Source organism: Felis catus, chromosome D4 (genome assembly GCF_018350175.1).
Source record: "Felis catus isolate Fca126 chromosome D4, F.catus_Fca126_mat1.0, whole genome shotgun sequence".
Lineage (NCBI taxonomy): Eukaryota > Metazoa > Chordata > Mammalia > Carnivora > Felidae > Felis > Felis catus.
In genome coordinates this window covers 79644806-79659050 of record NC_058380.1, presented here as the reverse complement: position 1 = coordinate 79659050, position 14245 = coordinate 79644806, and the positions used below count along the sequence as shown (strand labels likewise).

The window sequence follows — 14245 nt, the reverse complement described above, 5'->3', positions numbered from 1 at the left end:
GCCTCAGGCTCTGTGCTGAGTGTGGAGCCTGCTTGGGATTCTCTCTCTGTCTCTCTCTCTGCCCCTCCCCCTCACTCATGCTCTCTCTCTTTCTCTAAAATAAAATTTAAAAAATTAAAAAAATATAGAAGGAATGATGGAAATAGCAGATCACCAATTGGCAAGTACCACTGTTATAATTGTTTTAGGAAGGAATTATTAATGGATGCTAAAATTAGTGGCTGAAAGTTTGCTGAAACACAGGATATTTGCATAGTCTCAAATATCACCTCACGAGATTCTTATTAATTACAAAAAGAAAAGAAAAGAGAAAGAATAATTTTACCATGGAGAATCTTAGCAGATACCACCTTAGTAAGGATCTGAGTCAATATCACCAGTTAGCGAGACATATGTCAACATCATCTGCCTCCTGATACCCCGAGAAAGGTACAACATCACTTCTGGGGGCATTCTTCCCCAAAGCGCATAACCTCTCCATTTAATCCTGAGGAAACACCACATGAACCCAAAGTGCCGGACGTTCTATTAAGTAACTGACAAGAACTTCGTGCGGTGTCAATGTCATGAAATCCAAAGACAGAGGAACTATCACAGACTAGAGGAGAGTAAGGAGGCATAATGAGTAAATGCAGTATGGAATCCTGGATTGGATCCTGGGCCAGGAGAAGGGCATTCATGGGAAAACTGATTACGTTTAAATAAGGTCTGTGGTAAATAGTGTTGTATCAATGTAATTTCTTATTTTTGACGACTATGCCATGGTTATGGAAGATGTTAATGGATTAGAAAGCCGGGTGACGCCTACGCGGGGCATGTTTTGTACTGTTTTTTTCTGAGTCGAATTATTTCTAAATGAAGAGCTAAGAAAAATGGAAAGAGAGGAAGGAAGGAAGGAAGGAAGGAAGGAAGGAAGGAAGGAAGGACGAAAGAAAGAAAGAAAAAGCAAGTCAGTCTTTGGCAAGTCTCTTTCCTTCCCTGAGCCTTAGTTTCCTCGTCTGTAGAGGGGGGCACTCGCTCCAACGTGGATGTATTCATGCTACAAAGTTGTTTTTGCTGTGAGTAATGGCAGCTCACGTGTCTTGATGAGATGGTTGAACTGCTACAGCTTCAGGAGGGTTCTACCCTAATGAGAAACATCTGGCTGGAGGCGACTTCCTCCCAGCCATTCGCTGTGACCTGGCCCCAAGAATAATAATGCCAGCTTTGTGGCCGGGCGGCTGTTGTCAAGGAGAGGGCGCCAGATAGCACAAACAGCTGGTGGGAGTGACATCATCTCCAGGCCTGGCAGAAAGAAAGGGCAGGATGAGACACAGACGGGGCAAAGGGCTGCGTCCGTGACCGTGAACACGGGAAAAACAACTTCCCACATAGGCTATCCGTTGTCAATTGATGCTGTTTTCAGTTTCCAGGTTCACTGAAGGGTTTAGCACACACCATCCAGGAACACGGTCATTTGCTAGACAGGGCGATGTATTCATCGGAAGGAGAGCTCCTCACAGGCTCTTTCTTTACAGTTTCCAAAGCATCCAATTAGAAAACGCAGCCATGTGAGCCCAGCACTGTCTGCCCCATTTTATGCATGGGAAAACCAAGGAGGAGCAAGGGGAAGGGACCCCAGTCACGGGATAAGTTGGAGGACTTTCCAGGGTCCGAATCCGGCTGCCCTGACTTCCAGCCCTGCAGTCACACTGCCCACACTAACATACACCTCCTGGCCACCTGAAAGCAGTGGCCCGAGGAGAAGGGTCCGGTGAACACGTCACTGAAATGCTGTTTTCTGGGTGTAGACCTCACCTCTCCCTCCTAGATTCTCAAGCGGAGAAAAATAAACGGGAGAGACGGGCGGCCGGAAATAATCAGGGCATTGGAGTTTAGAGGGACCTGGGCGCCAGTCCCAGCTCTGCAACTGACCAGCAGTGAGACCGGGACTGGGTTATTTTTACCTCTTTTGGTCTCAGTCTTCTTATCTGTGGGTAAAACGGTGATGACGGTCGCACCTGTTCCAGAGGACTCTGCCGCGGGATGTCAGCGAGGTGACGCCTTGTGACAGACGCTCGAAATGTGTGAGTCCTCTCTCTCGTTTCTTTCCTCAAGCGCTTTTCATCTGCTGGATGGAAAGCTAGTTCTTTCACTTGGGAAGTGATGATTAGTAACTCAACCTCCCTCCCCAGGAACAGAATGGGTGGTGTCTCTGTGGCTTTGAAATAAACACAAAGAGCAGTGAGGTCCTGAGACATCCATGCAGTCCAACCTTCTGATCTTAGAGATGTACGTACTGTAAGGCCCGGAAGAGTGGTCTGCAGAGATCACAGAGAGTCAGTGGGCAGAACCAGGGCAGGCATCCTGCCCCCTCCAGCTGCCCTGCTTTTGGACACACTCAACTCTTTGGTTGAACTTAGCACCGTCCCAGGCGTCGAGGACTGCCCATTCCCTGGGCCGGGGCATCTGATGTGCCGACTGGTTCCTGCCCACTCTCTCTTTCAGGCTGTTGTTTCGGGGGTTGTTGATTTAGGGGTGGGTGCAGAGCTGGTTAAGGAAGAGGGAAGGGGCAGGACCATGGGTTTTGTAGACTTCACTGAAGGTCATAAAGGATTGGGACGAGCGATTGACGGGATTACCATCGACGGGGCTACTAAAGCCATCTCAGATCATCCTCACAGCCTCACTACAACCTTGCAGGACAGGTATTAACCCCCTTTTCCAGACTGATGGGAGCATTCATTCAACATCTGTTTTTAAAACACCTTCTGGGCGGCAGGCATAGTGTTGGGGACACAGCAGTGAACAATTCAGGACACAGTTTCTGCCTCCTGGAGTTTCCAGGCTAGAGCAAGAGGAAGAATTTTTTTTAAAGCTTGTTATTGATTTATTTTTAAGAAAGAGAGAGAGAGCAAACGGGGGAGGGGCAGAGAGAGAGAAACTAAGAGTCAAACGCTTAACTGACTGAGTCACCCAGGTGCTCCAAAAGGAAGACTTTTTTTTTTTTTTTTTTTAAACACAGAAATATACAATTGCAAACTGTGATTGCCACAAAAGAAAAATCTGAGTTGCCAAGAATACAAGAAAGGCCTTGATTTACGTTAGGGGGTTAGAGAAGGCCTCCTTTGGAAAGCACACTTCCACTCAGGCGTGAGGAAACTGAGGCAGAAGGAGGACTTATACATGATTACAGGGAAAGTCACCATCTACCTGCTCACCCATCTTTTCAGGTCATTTTCATCCAGGATCCTTCTGACCGCCTGCAGAGGAAGGTAGCAATGCTGAGATGGGGAGAGAAAGGTTGACTTCACTGACCCAGCTCTGTCAAAATTATCTGTGTTTAGCGATTGATCTGTGCATTAAGAACGGCAGCCAGCGTTGTGGAGAGCCCCGATCTAGTTGGCAGGAGCCGTGGGTGTGGCTGCTGTCCACACGCTTACCGTGCACGGCTTTGGGAGAGTCATTTCCTCTCTCTGGGCCTCAGTTTACTGATCTCAGGTGCGCTTGAGCCCTAAAAAGAATAAGGGATCCCTGGTGAGAGATTGGAGGAATGTTTCCGACCACTGGCTCAAAAGGATGAGCTTATTTGCTTCAACCTAAGTGTGCAAATGACTGCTTGAGGTGGGATTCCGCAGGTAGGCTTCTTCTCAAGTGACGCAGCCCGGGATTATCTGAGTTTCAGCTCGAGGCGGAAGCCTTTTGGAGGCACAGACTCTAAGGTTAGGGGTCATTATTCTAGAGAAGCACATACTGGGTTAGGAACTTCGAGGGCCGGTGAACTTTGAGGGTTGGGTTCCCATCTCCCGCTTAAATTAACGGACCCAGGCCTGCCTTTGCCCTCAATAAAGATGGCGCGTGCCCTGGCCTCGGCCTGAGTGCCCTCACAAAAAATGGCAGCCTGCCTTTCTTTCCTTAGTCTTGCTGGGCAAGTGCGAATGCTCTTGCCCTTAGTCAAGATGGCACCCGCCCGCGCTTCCCTGCCCTGCCTCTGGCCCCTGCTATTCGGCTTCACCGCGCGCGCCTCGATGACCCCGCCTCGTTTCCGTAGGAAGAAGCGCCGGGAAAGATGGCGGCGGCTGCGGTTTGAATTCCAGCGGCGCCGCCAGAGTCCGAACAAGAGCAGGATTGGAGGGGGCGGGGACCTGGGGAGTCTGCGGGTCGCGACAGCCGGGGGAACCAGTTGGCGCCGCCGCCACGGACACCAACGCCACCACCTTCTCTGTGTCCATGATGGAGTCGGTGTTGGAAGAGGACGTCACCCTCCCCGGGACGCTCGGCGGCTGCAGGTGCGGCCCGGGCTTTGCAGGGGCGCGGTGACGCGGCCGGGATTCCCGCTGGTGGGGGTACACCCTAACGGAGACTTGGGGTTTGCTCTTGAGGGTGATTGAGGGCTTCCGGACGGGGGCAGTGTGTGGGTTGGGGTCTTGGGGTAGGTGTCTCGAGCACCTATAGCAGCTGGTACTGAGTGTGGGGTCGGGGGTGCGGGGTAGGGGTCCTGACCCGCCTCACACCTCCGTGGGGTTATTTCGAGACGTGCTTTGAAGAGGGTGTGAGGGTCAAGTAAGGGGGTTCCTGAAAGAGGGTGGCGAGGGGGACCTCTGGGGGTGTACCATTAGTGGGGGCTGGTTGAGGGGCAGCGCCCTTGCGGGCACTTGAGGTTCATTCTGATTTGGGGGTTTGCTTTTATCGTGGGGAGGTAGTTGGTTTGTCCAGACTTTGCTCACCGGCTCACTTAGTGGCCACCAAGACGGAGGCAGTGAAGTGCAGCGGTTAAGAACCTTGGCCGGAGTTGGCCAGAACTGGATTCGGATCCCACCCTTTAAACCGACTAGTTGGGTGACTTTGGTAAAATGATTTAGCCTGCTTTCCTGTCTGTAAAATGGGACCAGTAGTAATATCTACCCAAAGGAGATGGGATGAGGATTAAAAGAGAAGATGCCTTCCCAGTGCTTGGCACAGAACCGGTGCTTGAAAATTGATCCTGTGTTATCCTTACATCCTCATCATCCTCCTCCTCATCAGTACTACAGTTTGGGGAATAAGGGCTGAGAGTGGCCTCCCAATGCACCTGTCCCAAGAGGCTGTTGGAGTCCACATTGCTGGTGGGGCCCGGTGGCTTTCTTTTTGGCCGGAAGGCCTGACAGAGCCCTAGCCTGCTCCAGGGCTGGGGCCCTTTGGTTTTCTGGGCCTCCTGCTGGAGAGGGGGGAGGAGGATGTGGACGAGAGCCCTGACTGAGAATCTGCAGTGTTTATCCAGCTCTGCCAGGGAGGGGCTGCTGGTTTGCGTCAACAGACCCTCAGTGAAAGGGTTCCCCCGTTATCTACTGTGCAGTCCGGGGCAATTTAAAGAGTGACGTGGGCACAATTAATATTTATGCCTAGACAGCAGGCATAATCTGGTCCTATCTTGGGCAAACCTGGAGAGGCGGTTACTCTGTTTGAGAACCTGTTATGTATCAGGCGCAGAGCAAGGCCCGTGGCAGCTCCTGCCTGATTGGATCCTGTGGTAGTTCAAGTCCCTTTCTCTTCATCTTACTACCACCGCCCCAATCTTATTTGGGGACGACCTCTCACCAGCACTGTCCTTGATACTAGAGTTTGAAAGCCTTTTTAAAATGTGAATCTGATAGTCAGTCTGCTGCATTGTATGTTTAATGCTTCTCTGTGCCAGTAAGATAAAGTCCATTGTTTTTCTCTCATCTCTTCCTGTCTCAGTGCCATCTGACCCACACCCAGGTGGGTTTCGATCCCAGTTCTCTGTTTAACAGCCCTGTGGTCTTGGGCAAGTCTCGTCGTTCTTCGCTCGCGAGCCTCAGTTTTCATCATCTGTGAGATGGGTGAATCTGAAGGGGCTTTGGCCGGTGTCTGACACGGAGCAGCAGCTCCACGAGGAGCAGATCCTCCCCCTGTCTCTTCTCCCTGCCTTCGCTGGGACCCTGACTAATCTCTTCCCTGCTTCAGACCCTCCCTGGCTCCCCACGCCCCTCAGGGTGAAGTACTTTAGTGTTGCTTCCAAGGTCCTTCATTAGCCTGGCCCCATTGACCTCACTACCTCCTTTGTCCTTTCTGTCCCTCCCTGTCTCCTCCCCAGACACTACCCTCTGCCTGGCTGCCAAACCCTTTGTCACAAATGGCCTTGCCTTGTTCTTTCTTACTGTTGGGCCCGTGTACTCACCCTTCCTGCTGCCCGGGGTGCCTTCCCTGCTCCCCTTTGCCTTATTAAAGCCTCTTATTTTTCAGGTCTCAGTTAGATTTCAATGCCACACCTCCCCTCCCCCCCCCCCCCCCCCCCCCCGCCCCGGCCCTCTGCACGCTTCCAGCCCCCACGACCATCACTGACCCCAGTCCCTGTCCTTATTGACCTCACTGAGTTTCATTGACTGAGGCTGCTCAGTAGAAATATATCGTGAGCCACGTATGTAATTTAAACTTTTCCAGCAGCCACGATGAGAAAAGGTAAAAGAGAAACGAGTGAAATTACTTCTAGTAATATATTTTACTGAACCCAATATTTCCGTGTGTTATCATTCTAACTCGCAAACAGTAACAAAATTATTAATGGAATATCTCACATTCCCTTTTATGTGACAAAGCCTTTGAAATCCGATATGCAGTTCGCACTTAACGGCACTTCTTGATGTGGATTAACCACATTTCAAGAGCTCAGCAGATACCGGTGGCTGGTGGCTCCTGCCCTGGGCGGTGCAGGTATGGCTGCGACGTGTCTGTCCCCCTGGTTAGACTCTGGCCTGTTGGAGAGCAGGGGCTGTGTTTTGTTCATCTTCGTGACTCCCCTTCCCCAGCTGGTATCCGGTACATAAATGGGAGGTGACAGTTTTATCCTCTTTTTACAGGTGGGCACACTGAGGCTCAGAGAGGTGAGGTGGATGGTCTGGGGTCCCGCAGAAAAGCACACGATCGAGACCATTTAAATCCAGGCTTACTGACTCCAGAGCCTGGCTCTCGCTGTCCGTCCTGCCTTCGAATTAGTTCTCTGAACCAGTTCTGAGAAGACCGGGGAGATTTTAGGGAGCTACTGGCACTTGGACCGGCCCTGAAAGAGCAGCCGAAGTGTCCTGAGACAGATAGCTTCTCCATTGGATGGTCACGGAGCAAGAGAAAAACCCTGGGATAAAATCTCCTCTTTTTATTCTAATATGAGCACCCTTCTGCTTGGTAATTTCCAAGCCCCAGTTTTAGAGACTGAACCGAAGTCCAGTTTGTCCTCAGGCTTTTGTTGAATCAGGTCAGTGTGTGTCATTCTCTCCAAACCTGGTCACCTGTGGGTGCCCCAGAGAGCTCCAGCCCCTTGAGAGTCAGGCTCCCATCCCAGGCCCGGGAACCTTGCCCAAGCTAAGGCCCTCGATTAAGTCCTGCCCGGGTCGAAAGAAACCGGGCTTTGTACTCAGGATGACTGGTTCTGAGTCCTGCTTCCCCCAGTTGCTTTCGTAGTTCACTTAACCCTTCTGAGACTGAGTTTCTCTTCAGTGATAATATCTATTTATTGGGTGACCATGTGGATGGAGCCAGGTCGTATGGATTATGTGCCTGAGACCCACTGGGGGTGCATGAAATGTTAGCTGTTTTTGTTTGACTGTTAACGGCATCGCACTGTTTCCTGGACAGAATCCTCGGTGCCCACGACCCTGGATTTGTCCCTTTGTTTTTATGCCCAGGGTTCTTCCTCTCTCTAACTGTGAACTTCCTAAGGCCTGGGCCCAGGCTTGTTCATCTGTAGGTTCCTTCAGTGCATGACCATTAAGTGCTTGCTGTCTGGTTAGGGGCAGACCGAAAGGAAATGTTTTCCTGTAAGTTTGTGCACAGTTGTACTTCGTCAGGCAGAGAATGCCTTCATGGACTTGTGTGGCAGGAGGTGGAAAAGGAAGATGGTGGAATGAAATTGAGGTGAAGGTTTGAAGGCTTGATCCGAGGCTGATCTTGGATCGCGTACCCAGTGTGAGGAACCTGTTCCCAGTCCCCAGTATAAGCTGAGTAAGGGCCGGGAGCATGTCTGGCTTGATCCCGACTGTGTCTTCAGACCTAGAACCGTGTCTGGCACATAGGAGAGGATCAACAAATGTTTGTTGAATGAGTCGGTTTTGTTCACTCTCTAAAAAGATAAATACCATGTAAATACAGGCTCCATGTTTAGTAGTGAAATGCTCCTTTGTAATAGCTGTGAAAGAGGTGCACACCAGTGCACACACTGGTAGACTTTCTGGAACACAATTTGGTGTCAAAGATGTGCCCATGTGTGTTTTTCAAAAACCACTGTATTGAAATACAGTTTGTATGCCATAAAGTTCACCCATTGAAAATACACCGTTCAGTGATTTTCAGTATATTTACGGAATTGTCCCATCATCACCCTGATCTCATTTCCGAATGGTTTCATCGTCTGAAAAAGAAACCCCGTGCCCGCCCATCAGCCGTCACTGCCCGTCTTAGCTTGGGCTGCTGTAACAAAAATGCCGTAGACTGGGCCATGTACGGACAACAGAATTTATTTCTCCAGTTTCTGAGACTGGCAGTCCCAGGGTCAGAGTGCCAGCATGGTTGAGTTCTGGTGAGAGCCCTCTTGCGGGTTGTAGACTGCTGACTTCTCACCGTCTCTCCACACGTGGCGGAGAGCAGAGAGAGGAAGAGGAACCCTTGTGAGGGCACGAATCCCATTCCTGCGGGCGCCACCCTCCTGCCTTCATCTAACCCCACCTCCTCACTCATTCATTGGTTGATGACATTTGGGTGGTTTCTGCTTTTTTGGCTGTTGTGAATATTGTTGCTACAGACGTTTGTGCACCGGTTTTTGTGTGGGCCTGTGTTGTTTCTCGTGGGCACATATCTGGGGATAGAATGGCTGGGTCATGTGTTAACTCCGCGTATGTTCGACATTTGGAGGAACTGTCCAACACTTTTCCAAAGGGGCTGCACCTTTTTATGCTCCCACCAGCAGTGTATGAAGGCTCTTATATCTTCACAGCCTTGTGGACGCTTCTGGTCTGTCGTTTGATCGTGGCCATCCTTGGGGGCGTGACACGATATCTCACTGTGGTATCGGTTTACATTTCCCTAACGACTAATGATGCCGGACAGTTTTTCTTATGCTTTCTTTAGCCGCTTGTATACGGTTCACCCTTGAACAACATGGGGGTTGGGGGTGCGATGTCCCACGCAATGGAAAATCCACTTGTAACTTTTGACTCCCCCCAAAACTTAACTACTAATGGCCTATTGTTAACTGGAAGTCTTAGTCATAATTTATACAGTCGATTAACACATATTTTGTGTTATATGTATTATATACTGTATTCTTACAGTAAAGTAAGCTAGAGAAAAGAAAATGTTATTAAAACCACAATGAAGAGAAAATACATTTACGGTACTGTTCAGTATTTATTGAAAACGACCCCGTATAAGTGGACCTGCGCAGTGCTACTGATGTTGTTCAAGGGTCCACTGTCTTTTCAAATCCTTTGCCCCTTCAAAATATGTGAATATATTTTGACCTAGCAATTCCACTCCTTTTTACCTTAGAGAAATTCTCATGCATGTGCACAGGGAGACCTGTATGAGGATATTCATAAAGCATTGTTTGTAAAAGGAACAAGTTGGAAACAAATTGCATTACCGTCAGGGGATCGGGTAAACACACATCCTTTCCAAAGTGTATTTCAGACTGTGACCCATTGACAGCTCATGAAATTCAATTTAGTAACTTGCAGCCAGAATTAAAAAAAACAGAACAATACAGAATGGAAAGCACTTCAAGAATCAAGGCTAATATATTTCCGTCTATGGGTCATGGTCAGTAAAGTTTGAAAAACTGCTGTTCAGTGCTTTGTGGGAGTTAAAGCATGAAGGTAGATCTGTTTGTACGGTCATGAAAACATCTTCAGGACACATAAAGAAAAGATGCTGCAGAATAAGACACACAGTTTGATTGTATTCGTTTTGTTTTTAAGCCACACACAAAAAACTATGTCCCTATGTTTGCAAGTGCATAGAAAAAGGCCTGGAAGGAAGCTTGTCTTGCTGACAACAGTGGTTACCTGTTAGGACGGGGCTATGATGGGGAGTCGTTACCTCTGAGAAGCTTGTCTTGCTGACAACAGTGGTTACCTGTTAGGACGGGGCTATGATGGGGAGTCGTTACCTCTGAGGAGGGGGCTACTAAGAGGAATAGTCCAGAGCTTTAGGCTGGCCGGTATTTTTTTTTCCTTCCACTCCCTTCATCCATATGCCCCTTCCTCCTACCCCTTCTCCTCTGACAGCTACCGGATTGTTCTCTGTGTTTATGGGTCCGTTTCTGCTTTTTTGTTTGTTTTGTTTTTTAGCTTCTATATATAAGCGAAACGGTATGGTGTCCGTCTTACTTTGACTTATTTCACAGAGCGCGATACCCTCTAGGTCCATCCCTGTTCTTATGGTGTCGAGATCTCATTCTTTTATACAGCTGAGAATAGTCCATTGTATGTCTAGACCTTATCTTCCTTATCCATCTTTCAAGGGGCACTTGGGCTGCTGCCATATCTTTGGCTATTGTAAATAATTCTGCGATAAACATAGGGGTGCATCTTCTCAAATTAGTGTTTTCGTTTTCTTTGCGTAAATGTCCAGTAGTGGGATTACTGGGTCATGTTCTAATTTTAATTTAAAAAGTTTTTTAAAATGTTTACTTATTAAGAAAAAAAATTTTTTAGTGCTTATTTATTTTTGACTGAGAGGGAGACAGAGCATGAGCAGGGGAGGGCCAGAGAGAGAGGGAGAGACAGAATCCGAAGCAGGCTCCAGGCTCCGAGCTGTCAGCACAGAGACCGATGCCGGGCTCGAACCCATGGACCGTGAGATCATGACCTGAGCCGAAGTCGGATGCTTAACCGACTGAGCCACCCAGGCGCCCCTCTAGTTGTAATTTTTTGAGGAACCTCCATACTGTTTGCCACAGTGGCTGTACCGGTTTGCACTCCCACCAGCAGCGCATGAGGGTTCCTGTTCCTCCCCGTCCTTGCCAACACGTAACTTCTTTTCTCTTTGATTGTAGCCATTCTGACAGGTGGGAGGTGAGACCTCATTGTGGTTTTGATTTGCACCTCCCCCGATGATGAGTGATGACGGGCATCTTTTCATGTGCCCATCGGCCACCTGTATGTCTTCTTTTGTCTGTATTTTCTGTATTTATATATTTCTTCTCTAAGAATACATAACACGTAACGAGAAGTGGGTTGTCAAGAGACAGACAGAGGTGCACCTGCTGTAATTGTTTTCTGAATGTGATGCCCGGTTCTATTCCCAGCTCTCCCAACGCCTTATCAACGAGACGCTTAGTCCTCTAGACCTTGTTGGGTCTTGTGGTGTGAATGGACGGTGCCTGCTGCCACATCCAGCACAGAAAGTGACTGTGCCTTTTGGGTGGCGGTAGGACCAAGACGGGAGGGCGAGGTGGTGAAGCACAGGTGAGCGTCTCTTCATTTGCTCGACAGAGAGTCCGTAAAAAGCAGCCTCAGCGACCGTGCCCTGTGCCGATCACTGGAAGTCCTCTGCCTGGGTTTGTTTGGAACTCGCCGCGTCTTCCTTGAGGAGGGTGTAAGGGGCGCCAGGGCGGTGTAGAGATTAAGGGCATGGGGTTAGAAATCAAGCCAGCTTGGGTCTTTTCAGCTGACTGACTTTTCTGAGTTTCTGTTTTCTTCATTAAAAAAAATGGCAGCCTTCAAAACCGCCACCTGCTGTAGAAGGGCCATGGTGAGGCTTCAGTAGGAGGCTGCCCATCCTAGTGGGGTGCTCGTTCACTGTGGGTGCCCCTGCAGGGAAGGTTGTTAGATTATGCTCGTAGATAAATGTTAGATAAAGCTCGTATGGGAGCTTTGGGCGGCCTGGGCACAGGTTAGCGGTGACATGGGCACAAAGAAACCTGGATTTTGGTCTCTGCTTTGCTGATAACCCCTTGTGATTTTGAGCAAAGAGGTTCCTTCCCCTTTCTGCGCCTTAGTCTCCCCCCATCAATACCATGATAAGATTGTACCTCAGCCCTCTGCTTTCGCTTGCATAGTTCTGATTTCAACCTAGGCCTAAGGCTAAGAGTGAATGATCCAAGTGGGGAGAGGGAGCTACTTGAAGCTGGAGGGTGGCTAGAACTGACTGGAGATTGCAGATGACAGAGATTCATAGCATTTTAAAAGTGGGTATGTAAAACCCAAGTGGAAATTTGGCAGGAACCAGGCAGGAACTTCTGCATTAAATAGCGGTTTCTTTTAATAATTGGGACGTCAAATGTCATTTTTCAGACTTCATTGTTTGCCTCTTGGAAACTTGTCTGAGACCAAATTCTTTGGCTTTGCCTGCCATGTAGTTTTCAACCGTGGTTGATCTTGGCTTGAGTAACTGAGTGGCCATTTCAGCCAGTGGTGGTAAGTTAGTGGCTGTGGTGGAGAGAACCCAGACTGGGAATGTAAGACCAGACGTAGGCTAAACTTGACCGGTAAGCTGGTGTATGACTTAGGGCCCCTGGGCCACCATCTGCAAAGAAGGTGGTGGTTGAACTTGATTTTAACTTTTATTATTCAATTTAGAGAATGGAGTGTCTCCTTCTGCTGATGCTTATTAGAGGGAATGGAGAATTATAGAAAATTAAAATGGAGGAAATCTCTCCCATTTTCCTACAAATGAGGATTTTTAATATTTTTCTTTGTCTTTTAATGGATGTATAGCCCACCTAGTTTCCAAGAAGGATTTGAGGTGACCCTAGTGTACATGTATTTAGTTTTTCATAGTTGAAGGCACATTCTACTGAAGTTTTTTCTCAGTTATCTTTACAGCAGACACATATTATGTAATCATTCTTGTGATGTTGGAATTTTGTGATCTCCAGTTTTTTGCTCGGTTCTGACCACAAAGATCTGTTGCCAGCTCCACAATTTGGTGATCAGGCAGAATTGTCCTAGGAACAGGATGGATTTGGATTTAGAAACATGGAGAGAACACTGCTGGGAAGGCAAGCTGAGTGTCCCTCAGTCTCTAGTTGATAGCTTGGGATGGGGAAGCATTATTGGGGGTTAGACAGAAAAGGCTTGGGTTCTTGACTTGGTTGCTGTGTGACTCTGGCCAGGCCGCTGAAATTATCTACGCCGTGGTGCCCCCTCTGAAAACGCGTGGCCTCTCGGGCAGCTCTCATGATGGTAAATCTTTTGTAAATTACAAAGCACTGTATGTTTCATGGTGACAGCAGTATTTTGCTCCCATTTAAGGAGTGCCCACAAAATGCCAGGTACCTTGCTGAGCACTTTGTGTCTTGTTTGATTGCCAATTACTTACGATGTAGCTGCTGTTCTCATTTTAGGGAGGAAGGAAGTGAGGCTTGGAGAGGTATATGGCAGAGCTTCGAATAGAATCCAGGGTAGTGTCTTTTGTGTCAAACCACGCCTCCTATTATGACTTAGTTTTCTGTCAGTGTCTTCAGATCCTCACTTAACCTATTTTTATAATTCAACCGGTAAAATTTCTTGGATCAGTGAATCTTGCATTTTTATGTGACATTCTTAAGGCATCTGAATTGGTGCCTACGTCTTGGGAGCTTATTTTTGGTTGTGAAAAGCATATTGATAGCGATAATACTAGGAATGACAAAACCAGTAGGTAACCATTTATTGAGTATTGTGTGCTGAGTGTTATAAACATTAACTCATTTAATGTTTACAGGTAGAGGGTTGGTATCCCCATGTAAAATATGCAGTGAGACTCAGAAACACGTTTATAGTTGGCAAAGTGCTTCTATACCGAGCACATGAATGGTTCACAGAACACTTGATATACGAATGAATGAATGAATGAATGGATGAATGACTATCCTTACTGAAGGTCACTCAGCTATTAAGTGTTAGAGCCCCAGAGCCTGAGTTCTTAACCTCTGCGCTTCACGTCTCCCGGGTCACTCAGCTGTGTGTCCCTCATTGGCTGCGGCCTGATGATTGTCACGTGCAGTCCAGGCAGTCCTGACGGTCTGTTCAAACACTAACTCATCTCCTCCTGCACATGCTCTCTCCTAGTGGCCTTGTTCCCAATTTACCAGACGACGTGGATGGCATCAGCCCCATTGCTGGTTTGGGAAATGGTGGTAAGTATACAAAGCCGGTCAGTCTCTTGAGTAAGAGCGAGGGAGGTAGACACTAGACCATGAAGGCCTTGTGGCCTTGAGCCTAGGACTGGGCTTCGATGTCTCCGGGGCCCAGGGCCTCCCCTGGCATGGCTAGGTGCTCCCCGTGGGCGCTCG

General features: G+C 48.4%; 1 protein-coding gene and 1 long non-coding RNA gene across 18 annotated transcripts in view; one reads left to right on the top strand and one right to left on the bottom strand.

The window, feature by feature from the left end:
- Positions 1–3899, bottom strand: part of LOC111557534 — a 38623-nt gene extending 34724 nt beyond the window's left edge. For 3 of the 9 annotated variants that reach the window (XR_006588600.1, XR_006588593.1, XR_006588601.1), the window contains exons 1-2: positions 3201–3899; positions 1947–2110 (exon numbers count right to left, since the gene is read on the bottom strand). This is a non-coding gene — a long non-coding RNA (uncharacterized LOC111557534). Of the gene's footprint in view, positions 1–1946; positions 2123–3192 lie in introns of all 9 variants that reach the window. The other 6 variants (XR_006588595.1, XR_006588599.1, XR_006588594.1 and 3 more) reach the window with 6 other exon arrangements.
- A 24-nt stretch (positions 3900–3923) lies between these two features.
- CDK5RAP2 (CDK5 regulatory subunit associated protein 2) overlaps positions 3924–14245 on the top strand; it is a 171880-nt gene continuing 161558 nt past the window's right edge. For 5 of the 9 annotated variants that reach the window (XM_045042740.1, XM_045042744.1, XM_045042741.1 and 2 more), the window contains exon 1: positions 3924–4268. In XM_045042740.1, coding sequence (XP_044898675.1) covers positions 3939–4268 — 330 coding nt within the window. In that variant the 5' untranslated portion in view covers positions 3924–3938. Of the gene's footprint in view, positions 4269–6604; positions 6691–14021; positions 14090–14245 lie in introns of those variants that run through there. The other 4 variants (XM_045042742.1, XM_045042746.1, XM_045042743.1 and 1 more) reach the window with 3 other exon arrangements.